Consider the following 24,299-nt stretch of genomic DNA (forward strand, 5'->3'; position numbering starts at 1 on the left):
ACACAGGCATTTTGATACACATCAATGTCCAGCAGTCGACACAGCCAATCCCACAGGGATGGTAAAAGGCCAGAGCGTAATCCTTTAGATGAAATTGAAACCCTTGGAGGCTGAGGAAACACAACCCCAGCAGTATATGAAACTCGCCCCCTGTTTGTCATTGATCAAAAGGTATTAAAACTATAATAGAGATCTGTTAGCGATTGATTAAAGGTCATATAGAGCCTAACAGAGATTGTATAACAATAAAAAAAATCAATAGCAAAAATATTGGTATTAGGGTAACTTCATATGAGCACTGTAACAATGATTAAAGAGCTTTCATACTGTAGGAGCGCACTGGTGGGATTTGGATACGGTACTTTCGAAATGAAGAATGCTGTCATGTGAATTTATCTAATTGGTAAAAATGAACAAAATTACTTCTCTGTCTTCATTGTGGGACAAAACACAGGACAACACAACGTACATTGGATTCCTAAAGCTGATTTAGAAAAATACATTCTTTGTGGCTTCAAATTAGAGGTGTCAGTGTACTCAGCTCTAAATGTCACAGCACACAATGCACTCACAATGATGCGAAAGTCTTTGAAAAAAAAAAAGTGTAATGTTAAAGTGCAAATGTTAAAATGTTATCATCTAGTCCATGCTTTTTTACTCTGCTGTGGTTGGTATATTCCCACTGTCCCTGACATACCCAGAGTGGTCAGTGTTTATTAGGATTTTAACTGTGGAGACAAAAGAGAAGGTGATTGAGGTACTTACCCCAATGAGACCTCTACTCCTGCAGTGCTCTTCTGTGTGACTTGATTGAATGGGCACAGGGTATAAGTATACCTGTAAGGGAAAAGAAATGATGTACACATTGGTAAAACTGGTACACAATGTTAATCTGCTATGGTTTTCATTTTCCTTAGAACATTTCTTTTTATGATTTCTTTGCCTTCTTTGCCTGTGATTAAATATTACTGAATATAACAACACAGCAAATATTATATTATATTGTCCAATATTTACATATCACAGATATATCAGCATTGGCGTATGTTGCAGATATTGATGCCGCTTTATAAGATTTCCCATAATAACAAGACAGTACAGAAAAGAAATGCCAAAGATATCTGTGAGGTTATTTAAGAAAAGTTAGAGTTTATCTTTCAGCTATAAAATGTCACGCTTGCTGCATTTTCAGCTGATCAAATTTAAAGGAATCATATCAATTTATATTATGTTAAAGCTGCTAATTAACATTTTAATATAGATGGATCTAATGATTATGTGTTACATGAAAGAGATTGCTGGTAGTGACAAACCAACAGAGGATTATTACCTGACTACACAGCTCCCCTCACTTCTACAGGGCGTTCAGCTTTTCTGGTTTTGGTTTCATGGCCTGCAACTTCACAGTTATGGTTTCCAGCAGCAGCAGGCAGCTGTCTTTTACAGAAAACGCTCCAATTAACTGACTATGCTACCTGCCCAGCACTAAGCTACAAACTAGCTGGTGAACACAGTGGAGCATGTAGCTGATAAAGGACTAAATATGTCCCTCGGGTGATTGTGGCGAGCTTAAAGGAGGGTGCATATTGGACTTGAATGCACCAGATGTCTGGAAAAATGACTCCAAATGAATTAATACAACTTTATAAGGTGATAAAATGTCAATATTGTGTTTAAAGACAAAAATAAGTTAATGTGGCTTTCAAATAGCTAAATACTATTGAATGGATATTGTATTTTTCAAGTCTGAAATATCAATATCAGCCTCACAATATCAATATCAGCCTCAAAGGTACTTCGCAGTGAAGATAGTAAAAGTCAAGTACTCAGGTAGGTGCTTTACGAAGCTGAATTATTGAACAGTGAGATTCTGTAAAAGCTCGATGGCTACCTACTGGGATAGAAGAGTGACAAGGAGCTACCAGCTACCCTGCCACCCACAGCTCTTCTACCAAGGCAAAGAGGCGTCTAAAGGAGTTAGCAATTAGCAGAGACCATCACTAATGTACTTGCTGGGGATAGTGCTAGAGAGTAGAGGCACGATCACTAGCTCCAGCAACAAACTGATCAAAGACCTTGATGGTGAAACTGACAGGGGGAAAGACAGCCAGGGATTTTTTTTTTCCTTGACATTTGAACCGTTACACTGACTGTTATAAAAGAGCAGAGGATGCCCAGACAACCACAATGAGAGAGAGACAGAGATAGAGTGATTGAGAAAGATGTGCAGGGTGGAAGGGGGGGAGAAAAAAAATGGCTGCAGCGTAAGTAGACGTGGGCTGGGAAGTACGGAGGGGGATCAAAAGCTGTATGAGAAAAGCAAGATAAAAGACAAGAAAATGATGAACATCAGAGAGAGGGGGATAGTGGGAGAGAGGTAAGTGATTGGCTGCCGAGTTCTTTTTGCTCATGGACTTGTTTGCGGATTGTATTAAACGCTTCTCATCTTGGAGACTTTCATTTAGGCATTTATCCTTTCATGTCTACTGTATGTTTAGACAGGGAAGCCCCTTCCCCCCACGCGCCTGATATACTGGCATGGTGAAATAACAGAAGCATCTTTTCTGACTGCAGAGTAAGCAGCACGGCTCGGAGCAGAATTAAATGTCTCACCATGACTAAACCCATTGTCCCTCCAAGAAATGTGACACTGTACGGCAAGGTTCCTACTAGGATGTTTTATTTGTATTCTATTACTTTATTCTCAATCCATTTACTGTCTGTCCATGCCAGTGGATAAATGTCAGTCTGTTGGCCAACCACTTTGGTCCAGACTGAAATATTACCACAAATACAGGATGGACAGGATGCCATCCATTTTTTTTGTAGAGGATGATTCCTGATTTAGGTGATCCCCTGACTGTTTCAACAGCTGCACCACCAGCAGGTAAAGTATCTCAATATCTATGCTGATGAATAGGCATTATTTATGGATTGGAGGTAATGATGTATTGACAACTATGGATGGATTAGTAGGAAATTTGGTACAAAAACATGTTCTTGATCCACAACATTAAACCTAAATGTCAGCATGCTGGCATTTGTATTGTGAACATGTTGCCTTGCTTGCGTCAATACAGCGTCACAGAGCTTTCCTCTCTTCAGGATACATGAAGAGCTAAGAATTAGTAAAAGGTTTCTTCACAGATGGCCTTGACCTCATCAAGGACACTCAACGCCCTCGGTCAACATGTTAGCAGGACACCCACGCCTTAAGGACCTTATGTAACCGCAGCATGGGATTTAAAGTAGAAATTCAAACTAGGTGCTTTTGTTCTGAATTTTTAACATTACACTATTGTCTTTTTTCTTTGTAGCTACTTAATTAATTCAATTACTCTTGTTCAACCAGAACCCATAAAAGCACAATGTAACACCAAACATAACAATGTGATGTGTGCCAAATAGACATAGCCATACTAAATAAATGAATAATAAAATAAATAAACCAAAATTCCCTCTCGTCACTGGTTTTATTGTTCCTTATACAAGCCACTAGATTCATTAAGTTTGTAAAGCAGGTGTTTGAGCAACAACAAACATCCTCATCTGAGCCCAGAAACAGATGGCACTTGATAGACAGAAGTATAGTGAGCAGAGGAAGGGGGGAAGGGAAAAAGGGGTAACGTAGTGAAAAAGCAATCAAATGCGTCCCATAAGGGAGTACCCCTGTATGTCTGTACCTCTCTTCCCCTTCTCTATCACCCTCTCTCTTATCCTCAAGGCAAAGCCATCCATCCCTGCCCACTTTTGCTGACACGCCAGCACTGCACAAAAAAAAAAAAAAAAAAGCCAGGCTATTTGTGTGCGGGGGCACTGCGATCTGACCTTGGATGTTCGCCTCCATGTGGCAGCTTGTGAGAAAAACAAAAGCAGGCAAGGCAACACAGAAAATGTTCCGCTTGGTAAGAAAAAAAGAAAAAAAAGTAAGGAGAGATTAGAAATGCCGAGCCCCACATGCGGACGGAGGTGCAGGTTGATTAGCTGTCTGTCTCAGAGACAGACACTTCACATTCTGCCGTCTGCGTTACATAAATGGGACACAGCAGAAAGGTCAAACAGGCGCATATACACAAACTGTCTCTGGCTATCCTTAGCAAATGAGCACAATGTGGCACACGCGAGAGATATCTGCTGAAAAGGCGGTGATGAAGACTTTGAGGAGGAGAGACTGACAGCGATGGAAATATAAGTCTAAGAAACAGCCAGGAGAACAAAGACAAAGACAGAGGAAAGGGGAACACAGAGGGATAAAAAGAAATAAAAAGTGAGTGCGAGAGAGTGGGTGGGAATCACAGTGTGCCGGTGGAGACGTTGTGCATATGAATCACCACTAATACAGGCTGCGAATATGACGGATGATGACGTACAGCAAGGGGGACACTGAACGGTGGTTACAAATGATAAGAAAGACGATGACACTTGGTGGGTTCACCGATTAAAACCTCTAACAATTGACATTAATTAGAAAGCTATGATGAGCAGCAGATCAAAAATGACAGCACTGATCCCCCTATTCGGGTCCTGAACTTCACACTGCATCTCTCTCTGTCCCTCAGGTTCGATCTGTCACCATCTGACAATGCCGCTCTGACACCAGCCATAATAGGTTGATACCACTGTGTCAATCTTTGGTAGGTGTTCTGGGGCCTGAAGGTACACAGTTAGAAAATAAATATCTTAGATGCAACTGCTTTACCCCTCAGGCAGTATTTCAAGCTTCACTGAATTGGACTGCAGGCTCAGTTCCCTCAGAAATCTGCCAAATTCTGAAGCAAAAACTTCACCTACATTTAATTTTTTTTGCAACTTTCAATTGAACGAAATAAATTTAATCATACAACCCAGAAATAACTAGTATAGAAATTATTTACAGGTGAGTTATGAAGACATGCTGAGCTTGGGTTGCTTCTTGAATCTGGAGATAAAAGTTTAACAAAAAAAAAATACTCCTAACAAGACATCTCTCAGAGCTTTCAGCCACATTTTAATGGCTTTCATAAACCTTGCTTGGTTATCACGGAAAGCGAAAGTGTTTAAACATATTGTTGACACACATTAATAAACCCATGTTTTCATGTCTGCTTACAACCGCACTGTAGTTTACTATAAACTATTTCTTCAGTTTTCATTTATTTTACAGTGGTTAAAATAAATGGTATTCAAATTTTGGACACAAATTAAAGGATGATTCTGGTTTTGAACAAGATTTCTATCAGCTATAATAACATTGTGCTGACAAAATTCATTGCTGTCCTCTGGGAACAAAGCAACATTGTTGGAAATTTCCCCATTGTGGGACTAATAAAGGAATATCTTATCTTATCGCTACAACAGAGTCTGAACACAAATCACGAGCAGTAACACAATGATCCAGGTAGAAATCAAGCCAACGTTTCGTCAGATTAGCCAAATCTTTTTCTATTCTGGCCAAAATAAAGTTTAAATGTTCAGTCAAAAGCAGTGGTCTAGAGGTAAAACCAAATCTGAATGTGCATATATAATAATACCTCAGTGGACAGAAGGCTATGCGAGTATGCTGCTACTGTACATGCAAAGTTGAACCAGGAATTCAATCTATAAACTGTGAGACAGCTGGGATAATAATTCTACCAATGACTTATGTTTCCTCCTCCAAACAAATCTGCCACACCTTTTTAAATGTATCAGATGTATGCATAGGTTTATACACATGGTACTTTAGCTTGCTTCTTGATAATTGAATAAAAGTCCAAGCCAGATTCAAACCAGGTCAGGTTTTAAATAACCTTAACCACCAAGTTTTTTCTTCTTCTCCTTAGTTTTCTTCTTTTTTTCTGTTATGACTGCCTGAATACTTGTTATATTTGGTGCTTTAAACTTGTTTTAGCAATTCTCAGTTAAAGTGTATTCACCAAAACTATAACCCAAATTGGAATAAACAGGAATTACCCTTTAATAATACAAGTCATTACAGATCGGGCACAGACACCAACCAGTATACTAGGAAAAAAAAAAGATATGCATATTTATTCCTCAGTCCACTGAGATCCAGTCAAGAGAGGGAAAAGGAGAGCAATTAAACCCTTCTCCCACTACACCGCTACAGTATGTGACGGCGTGGGTGGAGTTCACTGAGGGTGACACTGCGAACTGCAGCAACATCAACACTAGCTAATTGGTTTACAGGTAACAGTGTGTGCACTCAGCTGGCATCTTTGCGTTTGGCGACTCAGCAATATAAACTGACTTGGTTAATTGTTTAGTACGAACTTTTGACCAAGACTGTTCATCTTGATAGCCAACAGAGACACAGCGGGTCACAGCAAGTAAGCAAGATGTATTTAAACAACAGTGTCAACACGGCATAACAAGGTATGCTGTAGTTAGCTTTAGCTGATGATATATAATAGATTTATTTTATTTTGTCATTTCTATATAAAGATATATAAAGTATTTCAGTCACCAACAGGTCAGGATTTATTGTTTGAAATACATAGCTAAAATACACCAAATTGTCTCCAAGCATTTAGATGACAGTAAGTGATAAAAGTAATGGAAAAATAATCATTTTTGCATCTTTATGCAATGCAAAAGGTATTTTATAATGAAAAGGGTAATGACAGTCGTATTTGTACAAAAGTGCAAACAGAAAGGAAGTTTTGGAGGAAATCCAACCTAGCTAATCATGTCAGTGTTTCCCCTATTGTACAGGCTGCTGCCACCCCAAAGCAGTCAAACTAGAGGAAATAATGTATGCCCAATTCTTTTAGCTCCATAAGCCTTGAGTGTAAAGACGAGTAACTATGTGACTGCCAAATATTACAAGTAGCGAAATCAAATAAATCCCCTGTCAAATTGATATGTATGCTGTGTGAATATACAGAATTACATTCACATTACTGACTGTCTTAACACAATCACAGATAATGTTAGGTGAGGACAACTAATACACCCCCCACCTAGAATCAATAGTCAATCATCTGACTTGCTTGTAAAGGCAGCAGGTTCATCTAACGCCTGTCTGTCCTTTAATCAGCAGATCCAGCTTTAAGCCGCTGTGTCAACAGGTCTGCACCTCGCTGAAGCGTCTTTGGTGCAGGCTACAGCTGCAACTGCACCCTTGCTACAGTATACAGCTGTAGTGGTGACGATACTAATTCTATAGGTGACTCTCAGGGTCTGTTTATTCACAGTATATAATCACACACTAACCAACCAAACAGAAAGCAAACACCTACACTATTCTACATTATAGTCCTTACAGTAAAAACCGCAGTGAGCACTGTGCATCTTTTTTTAACACACCTGGAAAAGGGCATTCCCTTGACTAAACTTGGATGCTGCTGATGAGGTGGGTTTTTTTTCCTGTCTGAGTCTAACTCACAAAAATGCAGAGCTAGTCATGCCACAACATATTTTATTATGCTTGTTTGTGGCTGTTTCCTGTCTCATTCTGCTGCTGTTTTCACTAGTTCACAAAGCAGCAATGTTACAGTGAATCAATATGACTTCAATTAGAAGAGCATTCGTGTGTGTGTGCTTGGATTATACTGTGTGTGATTTTCAGCAGATATATGGATGGATCAGTATTAAAGGACCAGTGGGGGAGATAAACTGGCAGGAATGGAACATAACATTCATCATCAGTTGTAATCAGTGTATATTCACATGAAAATAAGAATTGTTGTGTTTTCATTACCCTAAAATGTGTAGCCCAGAACAGACAAACTAATCACTGGCTCTAGAGAGGGTATTTTGTGTTCTTTGTGAATTTTGTAGCCATCATAGGTATCCTTACAAGCTTGGAAGAGGAGAGGGAGGGGTATTCAGTTGTTTGCAATTTGTAACATGACCACTAGTTCTCCTTCACACTGGTCCTTTAATTTATTTTAAATGCCTTCCATCAAACTTTAAGATGTAACGTTGCAGAACAGCTACATACAGTATATGCCAAAAACCTTCATAGAAAGTTTAGTATAAAATGAAACTGTTACATAGGTATTTTATATCCACCTGGCTATGCATATACTGTATGCAGTTTGAATTTCACATCTAATTTTTGGCTCCATTTTCGCAATAAGAAAAAGCCAATTGCCTTGTCTTACCACAGTTTTTCAGGGGGTGCTTATATAAGTGCACTTACTGTGTAAAATAAGGTGAGATGTCTTGTTGTGATTTATGTCTTGGTGTTGGAGAAAGTTCTGCAGTGTTTTCAATTTCTCTCTTACAGTAAAAGTATAAAAGTTCAGTGGTGATGGAAGCTTTACTTTTGGTGGTCCCACAATTTGAATGGTCAGCTAATCAGACCTCGAGCGCAATTGTGAAATCAAATTCCAATAATGTAGTCAATATTAGGAAAACTATTTAAAAATTCCATTTCCAGCACTCAGATCAGTTTAAATAGAGCATCATGATTATTTTGAGATTGGGTCAGTGCAATTCCTTTCACTTGGTAATTGAGTTGAGGGTTTGCAGGCAGTCCAAAGACCCAATGCCAGTTCATCCATCTAGAGCCAGTTTAAAAGAAGACATGGTCAAAGTAGGCCATTTTTCAGTTTACCTTCATTTTCCACATGGCAAACCACAAATGCAAGTCTAAATAAAATGGTATATGTTTTAAAATGTTTTTACTATGAGCCTGATTGAAATTCAATTTTCTGACAGCTTATCATAGCCTTGGAATCCACTACGCAGAGCTGAGAGTCAGTGCATAATATATATTTCTATATATATATATATATATATACTTTTATCTTATTATACTTCACTTCTATGAAACAACATGAAGAGGGAAGGTGAATGCACAGCAGAGACCTCTTTCCCACATAAATTACCTAGGAAAAATAATAATAATACAGAGTGAAAGAGCCGCTCTCCCTCAAAAGATGCCTCAATTTATATGCGAAATATGGGAAACAAAACAAGCTAAACTTGAAGCCAATTTAGTTTTTAGAGCCATCACTGAGGGCAATGAGGCAAATAGCCTTTGGCAGATCATTTAAAGCTGCATTCTGCCTTCCATCTCTCAAGATGTTACGTTATTACTGCTGCTATTTTCATCTCGAAATAGGTGAAGGTTGAGGCATGTGGAAGATATGATAGTAATAAGGGACAATGACTGGTTTCTAAGGGTTTTTCAAAAGTCTGAAAAAAGAGATGTGAATATAAAATTACTGTATGAGGGTTTTAAAGGTATTGAAATACAATTTAGAGGTATAATCTGTGTTCAAAAACATCTTATAAGTCTATCATATAAGTACATTTTGATGCAACTACACTATAAAATTATAGTTGCTAGTACAGTATTTTCACATATATTATTTAAAATTTTTAGTCAAGGAGCAGCATAAGACCTTGAAAAGTTGATACAATAAGAATCTATGAGGAAAATGAAAACAGTTTTTATAATGCTGTTTGTTTGTTTTTTTACATAACTCAGTTATGTGTACTACTTGAGACTACAAAGATGCAATCAGCTTTTCAGGCAAATTGTACTGTGAGCTACCACAGAGTAAACAATCAGTGGCCTTATTCTTTGACATGCCTAAAGAGACCTTTCTCATAATACACAGTACATTATATAACCGAATGTAAAGGATCCCACGTAGGTGTGGAGCAAGTTGGCTCTAAATAGTATTTTACACTTTTCCTCCTCAAAGGTGTAAAACAATGTCTCCAACACTGAAATGTGTTAGGAAATCGACTTTAACATTTAAGGTGATAATTAGAGTTTCCACACTACAAGTGAATAAGAAGAACTGAGACAACAATCAGAGGCTTTGAGACATAGAGAGTGAAAGTGAAACATCTGTTGTCACGACTCTCAAGCTCACTTTAAAAGTTATCCTTTGTGCAAAAGAAGCACTAAACAGGGCACAAAGCTGTAACGTCTGTGTAAAGTAGTAATACAAATGTGTTCCTAGTTTTTCACATCACAAAAAAATGTGTTATTAATCACCCAGCCACATTTGAAGGATTTAAAAAACTGACCAGTATATATAAGTGTGTTTTAAGATCATGGGAAAACAACTAGTATTCTGGACCTCTGAAACATTGGCGGCATGTCTGCTGTAGGAGCTAAAAACCACATCCCAACTGAACAGCCTCTGGGCCTCTCAACAACCCTCATGCTGAACTCCCTTAAAAAACACACAATTTAAAGTAAAGTAAATGTAAAGTAATGTTAAGAGTCACTGTCTAATTCAACACCTACTTTATAGGTAAATGTAGACTTATTTCAGCAACAATGTAACAAGGGTGAGACTGGATAGACTGTGGGCAAACATACAGGCACGGCTCCCTCAGCAGCGGGACATGGATACATCCTCTGGGTGGACCACAGCTTCAACACTGACTCTACCCATCAATGGGTTCAGCTGTGTTTGAAATAACTTCTTCTGTGCTACCGTTGGCCAACAATGGCTAAAAATATGGCTAGATAACACCACTGAGCAACTGGGGTACCACATCCCAAGGGCGTAAGACCAGAGGTGGGGTGCTGGGGACTGTGCATTTAGGTTGACAAAGTTGACAAGTTTGGTGCACAGACATTATCGACAGGAACTGCTCTGCTAACCCTGAACATCTCATAGTTAAGTGTAGACCTTTTTTTATATGCCCCATCTACTGCTGTCACTACAACACATATCACCTTGGATACTAATGCTAAGCTTGCATTGAAATAATCGAATGCTGCCATTAGTAAAAAAAACAGACTACACACCCAGCTAATGCTAAGGCACTCTAGTTCTTAAGGGGTTACCATGATCCCTCCACTACCACTAAGTCATCGGGTCACCATTTCAATTCATATATTAATTCCATTATTTTCACTTCTAGTAGTATTGGCTGAATACTGACTAAATTAGTTTATAATTTACACATATGGTACTGTTTGGGATCATTTTTCTAAAGGAGCTGGTCAGAAGTATGTGGACATCCATCTCCACAGTTTTGCATACTTTTGGTTTGTCCCAGGTTTGGACTAACTCAGGTTGCATGCAATGGTATTTTAGACAATATTGTCCTTTCAATTTTGTGGCAAAAGTTTGGTGAAGGCCCTTTCTTCCATATACTTTGTACAGGTGGCCATGGCAGTAACATATCAATAAGGCTGCCAAGTGCACATCGCTCCTTATATGTGAAGATGAGCGAGCTTTATTCTCAATGTCTCAATGAGTTCAACTGCATCTCTCTCACTTATCATGTGACAATTGAACCATTTTTGTGACAAGAGAGCACATTCCACAGGCTGATGAAGACCATGAGATGCTATTTTGTACTATATCATTCCTGTGTGGATTATAGTTTACTTTCAAGTATGACACCGAAAACACACATGTGAGAAGCTGAAAGCAATAAAGGGGCATTTTTGCTTAAAAAGTAAAAACTATAACTATAAAAACAATCCTATTATTTAAATTATACAGTTTAATTTTATGTTGACTGACTAATCAACCAGTTGACTAGTCATTGCAGCTCTAGCACATTATTTTATGTAATTAGTTCAGTATTGATCCCATGATACCTTACAAGGGACACATGTATAACAAGCAACTTTAACATGAGGTAGACGCACCATAGCTGAGCTAGACTGGGATATCGTGGGCTGATAAAGGTTTGGTCAAGTTATGTATGGCATAATTCCTTCTTAGGGAAAAAAATAGCATTTATAATGGTGTTATATCATCACCCTTACATAAGTATGATTTTTCTTTCCATAACGTCATTACATAATATGACATTTGAAAGATTGTTATTTACTAATGGAAGATTTACACCCTATTATGATCCAATTTTCTGTCTCTGCACATTGAACATTTGAACAACACAGCAGACATGTCTTTCCCATGGTGAGAAGTTAAAACATGCTTTCCCTGGGTATTACATATCACTCATTTCAATAATTTGTTCCAATTTATTCCATACCATCCCCGCTCCTCAAAATACATATTAAATGGGTCACTAAAATCCTCAACCCCATTTCCATACAGAAAATGGTTGAGGTAACAGGTTAGTAGATCAGAACCATCACAGCTAAATTCATGCAACCACAAACTTACAGTAAATACAGATGTGAATGTCTATGAGGGTGCAGAAGAAGGTGGCTATTCCTGCAGCTTGGATCAAACTGTTTGTGTAATTATACTATGTTTGTTCTGTATATATTATCACAAGAAATACATAACATTTTATGTAACTGTTCAAAAGACTTAGCTGGACTGTAGATAGAACATGAATGTTGAATACCACTTTGCAGAAGCTGTCTATATGTGGTTTATAGGCTGAACTTTATGTTATACATTGCATTAGCACATAATTAATGCAGAAAGTCACACTTTAATGTTGTGAAGCTGGCAAGAGGCAGTTTAAACAAGCGACACCATACTAAATCAGTAGACTTGTTATAATGCGCCTAACTAAAAGAATAACATGTAAGATGGTAATTACGCTTTGTCACAGTTGCTAAATTAGATTATATTACATTTGATTAAATAAGATCAACGCTGTTGATCTCACTAGGAGCTTCAGGTTGTCACAGCAGGAGTTGTAAATGAGACACAGCAGGAATAGAAATAATCTATAAACATTGGTAAAGGCTGTTTAACGGGGATTCTAATTCATATACAAGACACTTTGCTGTCTTTCATTTTGATATTCGTCATAGCATATAACACTCTAACAACTGCAATTTATACCATCTCATGTAATCTTCATTACGTTTGTTATTGTCTCTCATGTATTATCATGATTAACATTAGTATAAGGAGTGTGTGATTTGTAAACCTAATGAATTTGAATGTATTTTATTTCACCACCTCAGTCTCTGCACCCTATTGGGGATAGTTTTCCAAATTCAAGGAAATGTTTTTGACATTTATATTACTCATACAAGCCACAATCATGGTGACAGTCCAATACATGATACTGGATTCAGGAAGATTTTTAAATTTTTTAAATTAAAGCCTGTTTGTAACCCAGAGAGAACACAATGCTGAGTAGCTTTCATACAAGTCTCCTAGTTTACCACCCAGAAACAAACAGCCTAAATGTTGAGAGACTTGCTCAGGCCACTGATCACTCAGACAGGCTGACCCGGGAACACATAACACTCCACTAGCCTCCAGTGTTCAATGTTAATCATGGTTCATGGTTTGTTCCATGCAGAGAAATGAAACATAATTGCAGCTCATATTTTGGTGGCGAGATTTGATGTTTTGGATGGGTACATACTCTATGACTCAACTATAAAAATCAGACCATTCTCATTTCCAGAGCCTCAATTACCATAGTTTTGTCACACCCATCAGTGTCTCATAACAACATACAAGGTGCACTTTAGCATCATTTATGAACATGCAGGGTAGTCCAGTAGACTTCTGTAGCACTCCTACAATGTCTGAAATATAAGCCATGATACCAATGACTTTCATATAATGTGGCAAATTTCCTCATTAGGAGAAGATGAGTTACTACCATGAGGACGAAAGTTGTCTAACTGTAAGGAAGTAACCCACACCACATTTCAAGTTATCATTTTAACCCAAACCATGAGCTTTCCTAAGCCTAACCAAGTGGTTTTTGTGTCTAAACCTAACCAGACCTTAAGCACAGCATTAAAACATCAATATTTGTAACAGGTGGTGGAGGCACAAAAGATACATGAACTGCCATGATACTGCACATCAAAAACGGCACCCAGTGCATTAAAAAGTGACGCCAAGGGGTCTTGACCAACCATATGTGACGAGTTGAGATGAGAATGTGTTGGTAATATAGGTAGCAAACAGCAAGACAGCAAGAATGAGAAAACAGAAACATTATATGAGCTTACATGATGAGCTTCACCACCTATACGATTTGTTATACACAGTTTATATATATGGGTTGAACATTTATCTTCAGCTGGTACAGTGCTAAAAAAGTAGGACAATAATGACAACAATTACAGTGATCTTCAGTACACAGATTAGAATTTTGGCCTGCAGTGACAACCAAAAAAAAATCTCTGTAAAGTTGACACAGTCTGTTTCAACACAACCAGCCCACAGATACTCTGCTCACTGCTCAATTCTCCGGCCATAAAGTTGGCGGAATGACAAAGACGAGATGAGATGTGATGATTGCATGACCTCACCAGACATACATGTATTCAATGCCAGCCCACAGGTCTATTGGACCAACGGAAAACTCCTGCTATTTCAGATGGCCACCCCTGCTGTGGGCTCTGCAAAATCTCCATGTGCTATCAGTTGTTTACAGGAAGGGACCAGCAACTTGAGACTTTGTTGAATCACAAATGGGTGAGGGAGGCGGAGATTCAGTTGGAAAATAAACTGACTGTCCTTTTTCGAAATGGCTTATAGGAAATATTAGAAGGACCAAGTCTTTTCCAAACTTAATAGAAGGCATGAAAATATAGTACATTAAGTTTCACTAACTACTTCACATCAGAGATGCTGCACCACTTTAAAAAGTGAAATTAAATGGAAACTTAAGAGATGCAATAAATTCTGCAGAAACACACAGTAGGGGCTTGAGTTTGGAGAACAAGTTTAATGACAATCTGGGGCGTTTGAGTATATGGGCATTTACAAGGCAGAGAGGGTTTAAAGAAACAATTACATTAGTTTGCATTATGTGTAGTGTAGGGTCCACGGTTTTTGGAGCTCAACCCATACTAAAGTCAGTTCTGCCTGTACTGCTTTGGTTTGGACCAATCTTTTATTCTTTAATAGCTGCCTTGAGAGTCCTCCAATTTTATAAAAAGAGCAATACTAAATATCTGGTGTACTTTTTTAAAAAGATTGTTCTCTTTTCTTTACTCTCTTTTAGAAGCATTGACAGATATAACAAGTGTTAAAATAGTCAACTAAAACATGCAAATGAAACTGATTACATCCTTCATTTTAACAATGCCCCATGTTCCTTTAAGCTGGTGAATGCTGTCTTTCTGCCCCTTCTGTTATTGACAATTGACCAAACGTGAACTTCTGGAGTTAATTAATTGCATGGGCAGCTCATTAAGAGTAATGCTAAATTTCATGCTTTAATTTAACAACAGTGTCTGTGCCACATCTATCATAATTTGAAAGCTACTGGGTGTGACAAAGTGCTTGTGCTCTAAGGCATGGACCTGCATAAACAGCCACTGCAGCACAACCACTTATTTTAACAACATCCCAATTACGGTTAACCAGGCCTTCTGCCTTTCAGTGCCCTCGATAAACCAGGGCAATCAAGGTTTTAATTTCATTTGTGTACATGCATTTGTATGTTGCTTGCTGTATAGTCTGTTTTCTTTCTGGCACCATATCAACTTCTGATAGCAAAAGGCATTCATATTTGAGATGGGCACCGTGAATGACTGAGTTAGGTTACATTAATGTTGAAAGCTGATTTCTTTGTTTAATTAGATTAGTAAAACCAACATGGAAGACGCTACTAAAGCCCTGTTTCAACCAAAAATCCTAAATCCTAAATCAATACTAATCTACTTCTCCTTCGTTTCATGAAGGAAGCGGTACACAAGTTGAAGCAGACGCACTGTGAATGTTTGACCAATGAGTGACGGTCATCGCTGCAAACCCAGTCTCAAAAGTTCCTTTACTTTTAGAAAGTACTACCCCCAAGCACCTTCATTTAGACCCTGGTCATGCTGGTGGAAATGCAGGTAGAGGACACTGAGTTCTTCAAAAGGTTTTTAGTCTCTTGGTGGCATTAACTTGGCTTAAGAATGTTATTAGTAGACAGGAGTTTAATTAATATTTCCATTTCTGACAAATACTTGGTGTGGACAAACAATAGTTTACTGGCTAATGGTCCCAATTGCCCTTTTAAACCATATTTACAACCATATAGTATGCATGGCATAGCTGTTATGAAATCTAACACATGTAGTTCTTCATTTCCATGTCCTCACAGCAGTCATTTAGGAGTCAACGCTATCCGCCTTGCCATGGTTTATATCCAATTTGAAACAGCTCCCTCTAGGCTATCCTGCTGGAGTCTCTTTCTTCCCTAGAAAAACCCAGTGCACTGTTAAGGCCATGTGATGTTCCACAGACAGTTGGAAGTGTCACTTGTGCTGCGTTATCCTTCTCTCTTCTCTGTCAAAGCTGAACCACAGTGGCGGGCATGACTCACTGAAGTGCTGTACTTTCTAATGACACGAGAGCGGAGGCTGAGTCAATCTGACCTGACAGTCTTGCATAAATCACGGCCCTTCGATTTAAGTTGCTTTGAGGAGTGTCAACAAATCCACAGGAGGAATATTAGACTCTGCTGTAGGTAGGGACTCCGCCTCTGAGAACTCATTATGGGGTGTCTTCCTTCATGCTGTGCCAGGCTGTGTTGACTGAATTGCCAAGCTTATTTCTGATTCACTGGCAGAAGCCTGCGTTTTAAATTTCTGACTCTTGATAAGAGCCCAACGGCACCCTAAAGACCATTTCAGTTGAAATACATGGATTTTTAATGGGTGAATTTTTGGAGGTGAGCTCCAATGTGATATAAGAAGAAGAAAAGGTAACTCTTGGTAGTATTGCAGTAAATGCCATTAAATGATAATGCACCAAGAACAAACTCCCTCATAAGCTTTTTTTGGTCTTTAGAGAAACTGATGAGAAGGCAATGTGGAGTGTGCAACTACACAGCATTTAGCATCTAATCTTGCCGTTTATCATTCCACTTGAAAGTGTTCAGCAACAAAAGGCCACCCCCCCCCCCCCCCCACACACACACACACCGCACACCCCCCACTTTGAAATCAAAGTAATTATATTTTGCCTGGACAAACAAGAGAAGACTCCAAGCCCCAGTTTGCAAAAGTGATTCACACCATCATGAGGCAAGGCAGAAGCAAGGCTGAGGAAATAACTCAACAAAGGAGGTGCAGAGAATAGGATCCTCCTTCACAAAGACAAAGGGAGAAATCTCAGCTGACACCCTGAGATAGAAATGTAACACACTTTGAACATTAACAAGCTTGCCCTACAGTATATAAGAGTAAACAGGACTAAATCCTGTTTTTGTACATCTACTAAAAAGCAATCATATCTGTCCATTTCCTTGCACTATTACAACTGTCTAATAAACTGTGCTGCTCCACACTCACCATGTGATCCTCAGCTGGTTACTTTTGAAATCTTTTTCCAGCCACACCCCACGCTAGCACCAGTTAAATTTTATTCATTTAAATAATGCACAGCTATTAGTTATATTAAAGATAGGCAGGGTTTTAGCTCAGCAAACTTTTATGGCTCCAGGCACTTTTCCACGATATTGGCTGACACTCAAGAGAAGAAAAAAAAAAGAGGGAGCAATTTAATCAAACGTGAGAGATCTAAACACCAGGGAGGGCGGATGTAAGATGGTTTCAACTGATGATCAAGAAGCTGGAGTGAGAAGTGTGCGATTCTGTTCCATTATTGGAGAGGAACTGTAGCTCTGCTGGTGCGGTACTTGAGGGCATGGGAGGGAGAGCTATAGAAAGCCGTTGGTTTATGTGTCTGTCAATGTCATGTCTTTTCAGGATCACGGTTCAAGGCGAACAGCAAGGATAAAGGGGGGCAGGGAGGGGAACTGCTACATTGCTGAGAGGGTGCTGGTAGGTCAAAGGACCCTCAGCTGAGTTGACGCTGGTGGATATTATGCTCTTCAGTGATTTGAAGGATGAAAAATAACATGAAGTGTATGATGCCAATAGGCCGTGGAGAGAGAGGTAACAGAGTACAGTATTGGTTTCTCTGCAGAAGACTGAGAGTGTGAGATTGAGTGAAGTGGTCTAACTTGATACAGCTTGCAATCATTTAAATAAACTTATTGCCAACTTATATTGCTAATGCCATTTCTTAGCATTAACACTACCTACAGCTGAAATATTAAAGAAAAACATCCCTTCATAATTTCAAACAGTATGTTTCCGTTGTAATGTTACAAGAAAAAAATGGCTTTTGAGATGAGGACAAACTGATGTGTTTGGCAAACACTATCTCAGACAGCAAGTTTGGTTGGAGTTGTTGGAGCATAAACTTGTCAAATCCAAAAAAGAACTGACAGAGCTGCTAACGTTAGCTTGCCGATTTAGCATCATCCAGTACTCCGCACAGTGGAAACAATACAATACACTGGATTTGCTATCATGAGTGGGGCATTTTGAAATGTAATCCCACAAAATGTAGTTAGCTAACGATAAGCCAGGAACTCGGGGCCAGTTTACCACTGTAAGCTAGTAAGGTAGTAAGCTAGCTTGCAGGACATGCTAATGTTTACAGCTTTAGTTAGAACAGATAAACACACTGTTAAATCCATTGCTTATTCTTTCAGTCTTTTGTTTTTGGTATTTCTCTTACTTTTTTAGTATTTCTCTTACTACAGCCCCTTTGACAATCACTGTTTGGGATTTTTTACATTCTAATGTTGTGCTCTCCTCTATTGTTCTGATGGCTTCTTGGTTCTGGTATGATTATAGCTATCCTTCCCTACTTGTGTTAGAGCTTTCTACAACTTGTGAATTACTTAATTTTAACATCACAGTAGACAGTTCACCATAACGTTCAATCATTTCACAATATTGTTATCTGAAACTGACTACAAAAAACCCAAACATAGATTTCTGGCTTACATGAAACCACTGCAACTTCCTTTTTTCAGATTTTGCCTCCTAAATGGCAAACTAAGCAAACAAATCAATGTGGTGTATAAGGGCATGGGAAAACCACTGATTCCAAGGATGTCTGAAAAATGTATTTGCAGTGCAGATCTCAGTGCAGATCTCAGATAATTTTCTTTCAAAACTGCTACCACCCACAGGCTTCTAAAGCTCCAGCTGGCAAGCAATCCTGAGGAGAACAGATTCTACCCCAGCAGGGGCCATAGGGATGCAGCGGGAGAGAGTAAAAGAAGCTCATTCTGTTGATTAAATTTAGTTGATTTAGCTGCTTGGTTTCTCCAGGGTGACTTGGAGCTCACAAATTATCAACTTTAAATGGTAGATCTTTACTGAGATGGTTCACGTTCCCACAGTTAGAATTTGTTTTAGTACAGTTGCAAAATAAGATGGATTCCAGTCTCTGGTTAACATATTGATTTTGTGATGGTTCTTTAACACTGTTTTACTTTTCCATCCACTGGGTTTTATGGATACCTGCAGTGCACACATAATGCAAAAGTAATTGCTTTCAATTATTTCTATTATTGAGAATAAACTGTAATATCAAAATATTTAACCATCTGTGAGGACATAGTCAAAACCATGAAACTGTCTTTTTCCTATCAGTGTAATTTTTTGTAAGATACCCAACTGCACATTTGAGGGCTGGTTTTATTATTGTAGCACATAAATCTAAAGGAATGAAAAGTCTGTCAATACTTACTCATATACTTTCAGCTTATAACACTGGCTGTTCAGAAACAGAAACTCCCAATCTGTTCCGTAATCCATGGCCAGCTTCTTCTGTAGGTCACTGGGGAGAACAAAATCAATATATTAGATCCTAATCACAGGTTGAGCGAGTGTTTCTGAATTATTAAGTTATTATTGATGTAACGGCATGCAAGACGTTAAACTGACAGTGACATCTAGAAGCATGACACTAAAAGATAGAGTTTTAAGAAAATATCTGTACATATTATAAAAGAACCATGTTTTTAAGGGAGCCAACATCTCATTTATGTAAGCATAACATCTATCCGTGCTGAGCTGTCAAAGAACAAGCACAACATAGCTCAACGTCTCCTTATCACATAAGGGAAAGAATTGTTTTTTTAATGTTCTGGATGAGGCTCATTTGTTATAAGTCCCTGACAAGCTGCTTTAATAACTTCTGGGTGACTCCTAACTGTGCTGACAATGTAGCTTTATTTTCCTCACTACTTTCAGTGACTGACTTCTTGGATAGTGTGTTGATGAGGCAGCCCTTTAAAGCCAATTTCTATGCAGTGTCTCCATTATCTGAGCTGGTGAGGGCTGCTTTTCTTTGCTAATCGCAAATAAGGGAACCGAGCCCTATCTCTAACGGTGCACAGGCCCTTATTTCCATATTCATAACCCAACACTGCTAATGGGGTTAACAAATGTTTAGGGAGGGTGATTGTTTTGCTTGAGGTTGATAAGTTAGGATGGTGTCGGGGGATGATTCGGGGTCGGAAAAGCAATGCAGGTTGGGAAACAGTGCGTGCATGTCTGTCTCAGTAGGGCAAAGATCATAATATTGATGCATAAAGTCATTTTTTGTGTTAATTGCCCTTTACAGCACATGCTAAAGTAATGAAAGTTATGGATTAATAAGGAAGATACTTTAATTTCATGCTAGCTCCAAGAGGTATGAAGACACAGATGCACTACTTCACTAATATCTACATTCAACTGATAAAGGACATGGCCTGAGGGGAACGTGGGGGAGAAAAGTCCATATCTAAGACAACACACATATATGATAGTGAGTAATTTGACCAGAAGCCATCAAAGCAAAGTGGACAGTGAAGAAATAGAGCAACGGATATCGTGCCAGCTCTTTTTCAGCCCCGCTCACACAGTCGTTTGTTTAAGGGGAACAAATCTTGACCTTTTAGTAACTGCCATCTCTGTGGTTGGCTTTCGTCTTCCCATACTGTAATGAACAGTTTGCAGGCCTGTGGGCCACAGTAGCTACTTATCAGCTATTGCTGGAAACATCTGAGAGGGAGCAAAGGCATGTAAGAGGAATTCTCAACCAAAACTACTCATTTATGTTTTCTTCTGTGACTGTATGTTGTAATGTTAATAAACAGTTAGAGTGTACGTAAAATATAAAATCAATTAAATGTCTTAATATTAACAAAATATCGTATGGCTTTTTGAGGATGGCATATTTTCTGCATTGCAATACAATTTGTTAAGACAGGAGGTCATTTTCTTTTATACAAAATAACTGAAGTATTTGCCACACTAATTAATGCCATGTCTGTTTTAAGAATGTGGCACAAGGAAGTTTGGATTATTTATGCTCATGCAGACAGTGTTCTGCTCAAAGTCAGTTACCACCAGAGCACAGTAGGAAACCAATAGCGTTTGTTTTTCTTCATTAAAATTAGCCTTAGGTATCACACAGTGCAAATCCATTACTGTGCAGCTTTTCTCACTAGTTTAGCACACAAGGATGGAGTCTATTTTAAGGCCTGGTTACATACCATACCACCCTGCTTACAATAGTATGCTCACAAACACGGTTAAAAGGCATATGCGAGGAGCAGATGTGTTGTTAAGGGAAAGTGCAAAATGTTGAGGATTTTTGCCATAAATACGTGACAGTGGAAACCAACCTCCACTTTTATGTTTTTGTTATCTTACCTTATTTCCATGTTGACTGTTTCATAAGCTTCTTCTACCTTCTTCAGATTGGTCGCCTCCCACTCCACAGCTAGACAAAACAAAAGGTCAGACAAATTAACAATGCAGAGTTGTTGCATCTCAACAGCTGCGTGTTGCCAAACAGTGGCCTCTTAATATAGGCTGTTGTGTCTAGGCCTAGAAGAGGAGCAAGGCAGCATATAAACAGAAAATGCTATTTCCAGGTGTGGTAACTGCCGAAAGACCTGCAGGCTTATTAGTCTCCTTACACTGACAACTGTGTTAACCGAGACTTAGAGTGAAAAGAAGATGAAGAGGGAGTGTGAGAACAGCAGAGGTGGCCACAGTGATGATTAGTTTGTCTCCCTTTGTCACGTTTGCATGTTCCTTGTGTGACAAGATGTCAGACTCTAGAAGAGAAACATGTGATCTTCTAACTCCTTTCAATTTATTGTGACAGGTAGAAATATAAGTGAAATGTAAGTAAATCTCCTCATACACTGTTGTTTGCATGGCGTAGCATTGCTTGTAATGAAGTGCAACTTAAATCTGGAAAAGAATAGAAAATAGAAAATCAACTGGGGTCATTTTGTGTTTTTATGAAAAATATTTGTTGGAATATTTTGGTAAGTTTATTGTTACTTGATAACCATACCTGCTGTGATTGTTATCTAATGTTAACACATGTCTGCAACGCTTGGTGTTCCCAGTTAGTTAGTATTAGCTTTGGTCCAAGGTAGTGGGGAGTGTTTCCAAAGCCTCCTGCATTCCTTGTTTGGAAAGTCCTGGCTCCAAATGGAAAAGATGGTGTTGACCATAAGCAGCAACATGTGGGCTTCAACACGGCTCCAATGCAAACCAATGGGTGATACATATCAGGACTTGCTACGGCCATCTTTATAAATAGTCCATGGTTGCCACTGACCCTTTAGGGAAATGTTTAGGTCTTTAGCTGCTTAACACTACACTATGCTCACCAGATAGTTGTTAACTTTTTTTATCTGCTTGTTCAGGTAGTGACAAATGTTTTTTGTTTTTAAGAACCTAAAAACAGTGTTGTTGATCAGATCCAACAACCAAAACAATGAGCTGAAAGACGCTAAAACACGGTTGTCTAATACTAATTCTCTGTTGGTTTGTTTCACAGTACAAGTGAATACTATTGCCACAATTTTAAATGTACGCCTACTCACTATATTGTATAATGATTTAAATTCAGTAGTCTTTTCAAGTCAAATAACAACATAAATATGAAAATATTTATCATGTATATATTCTTTTAAGCTTTGATGAAGGCACATAGTTGCAGAGACGTCAGTTGTGGAATAAAGTCAACGCTGCATAACCATTTTAAAGTGTTCCTCTCTTCTTCACTACTATACTTATTATCTAATGTTTGTCCAGACATCTTGAGCTGTAAAGCACACCTAGCCAAAAATGAGAGAGAGAACTACAAATAGGATTGATTAGTTCATCTTTAAGCACAGAGGCCAAACATTAGCTGTTTCCAGCTGTTTGAAGATGTCAGACGTTAGATTCTGATTAGCCTTTTTTCCTGTTATTTTAGACTAAACAATTAGTCAATGAATCATAAAACAATTGGTCAAATTAATTGATTGACATTTCTACTTGTCTTGCCTTAGTTGGTGTTATGAGCTTCAACTTTATTAATCCATATTGTAGCCCAGATAGAGTAATCTGACTTTGCATTAAGTCTTAATCATCTATTGTGGATCACATTTCAAAACAGGTTGACACAAGAGTAAAAACCCCAAAAGAATCATTTCATACTGTAAGTGAAATGTGTTAATAACAATGTCTGTCATAGCAGGATTTAACATGAACAGAGAGGCTGAAAACCTGACAAGAGAAGATGGCAAAAAATAGAACTGAAGAGAAGCTGAAAAGACTCTAGTTTAATTGTCTTGTGTGGATGGACCTGGGGATTTACTTGGGTTTCTCGAAGTGGACAGGTTCGCCTCTGTCGTTGAAGAAACTCTCACTGGAGCCCGGCGCCGTGGCAACAGAAAGGAATGTGTATGCGGTAAGGACTGTGTGGGAAGCTGTCACAGCCCCGGCCTGAATACCAATTAGCATGTTCCTTGCATGTGGTCTCAGCTGGTTGCCCATAAAGATACCCCCCACACAATTCCCCCAGCACCTTTTTATTGCCGAACCGAGTACAGATGTGGTGTGTCCAAGAGGCAAGCTGTGATTTTCCGTGCTGTAATGGCTATTTTTATAACACCAAGAAGAGGAAATCTGTCCCTAACCCACCCCCAGTCCCTTAAAACTCCTTGAGAAGATCACACTCGCAGTCATACACGCGAGAATGTTCTCTCTCTCTTTCCCCCTCTCTCTCTCTTTCTCTCTCTCTCTCTTGCATACTCTCAGATTCCCTCTCTTGCCCTATTTCCCTCCCTCTCTCTCTCTCATGCAGACACACACACACACACACCAATCATCAGGCTCAGCAATGACAACGGAGCAACGGAGACGCAGAATCCCAAGTGGGTGACATTTGACCCCTTGCAGCAGCCCAGTCATATATGGAGAGAGGAGTGACGGTAGGCAGAGCTGAGGAGGGAGAAGAACAACTCAGGGAAAGCAGCCAGGCGTACAAAGTACCCAGAGCAGGGAACACAGGGTGAGTAAAGCCTTTCGAATGGTCTCTGCACCAGTCAGGCCGACATAACCTAAGGCTGATGTACAGTAAACCAAAAAGACTTAATGCTTATGGTCTAATGGCAATGAAAGGATTAGATTATCAATCATATGGTCAGTGGATGTCATGAAGTCACAATCACCACATACATAAATTAAATGCTTGACCCAACATGAGCAGCTCTGTGTATTTTTATCTACTCATGCTACATTTTTTGGCAGTGTTCAAATTAAACCTAATCAACAGAATGGCTCATTACAACAATGAGACCCAAGCAATTAGGTATTGTCGTGTATAGGAAGAAATGCCTTCCACCATATT

The 24,299-nt window shown here is 38.8% G+C and overlaps 1 protein-coding gene across 1 annotated transcript in view; it reads right to left on the reverse strand.

The window, feature by feature from the left end:
- The window catches only part of LOC128383709 (glucosidase 2 subunit beta-like), a 132,708-nt gene that overhangs the window by 18,109 nt on the left and 90,300 nt on the right, over positions 1-24,299 (reverse strand). Inside the window, exons 11-13 of the mRNA XM_053343305.1 lie at positions 21,314-21,383; positions 19,359-19,448; positions 766-837 (exon numbers count right to left, since the gene is read on the reverse strand). Of these exons, the coding sequence (XP_053199280.1) occupies positions 766-837; positions 19,359-19,448; positions 21,314-21,383 (232 nt within the window). The remainder of the gene's footprint in view (positions 1-765; positions 838-19,358; positions 19,449-21,313; positions 21,384-24,299) is intronic.

The sequence above is a fragment of the Scomber japonicus genome, chromosome 22 (genome assembly GCF_027409825.1).
Source record: "Scomber japonicus isolate fScoJap1 chromosome 22, fScoJap1.pri, whole genome shotgun sequence".
NCBI classification, from domain to species: Eukaryota; Metazoa; Chordata; class Actinopteri; order Scombriformes; family Scombridae; genus Scomber; species Scomber japonicus.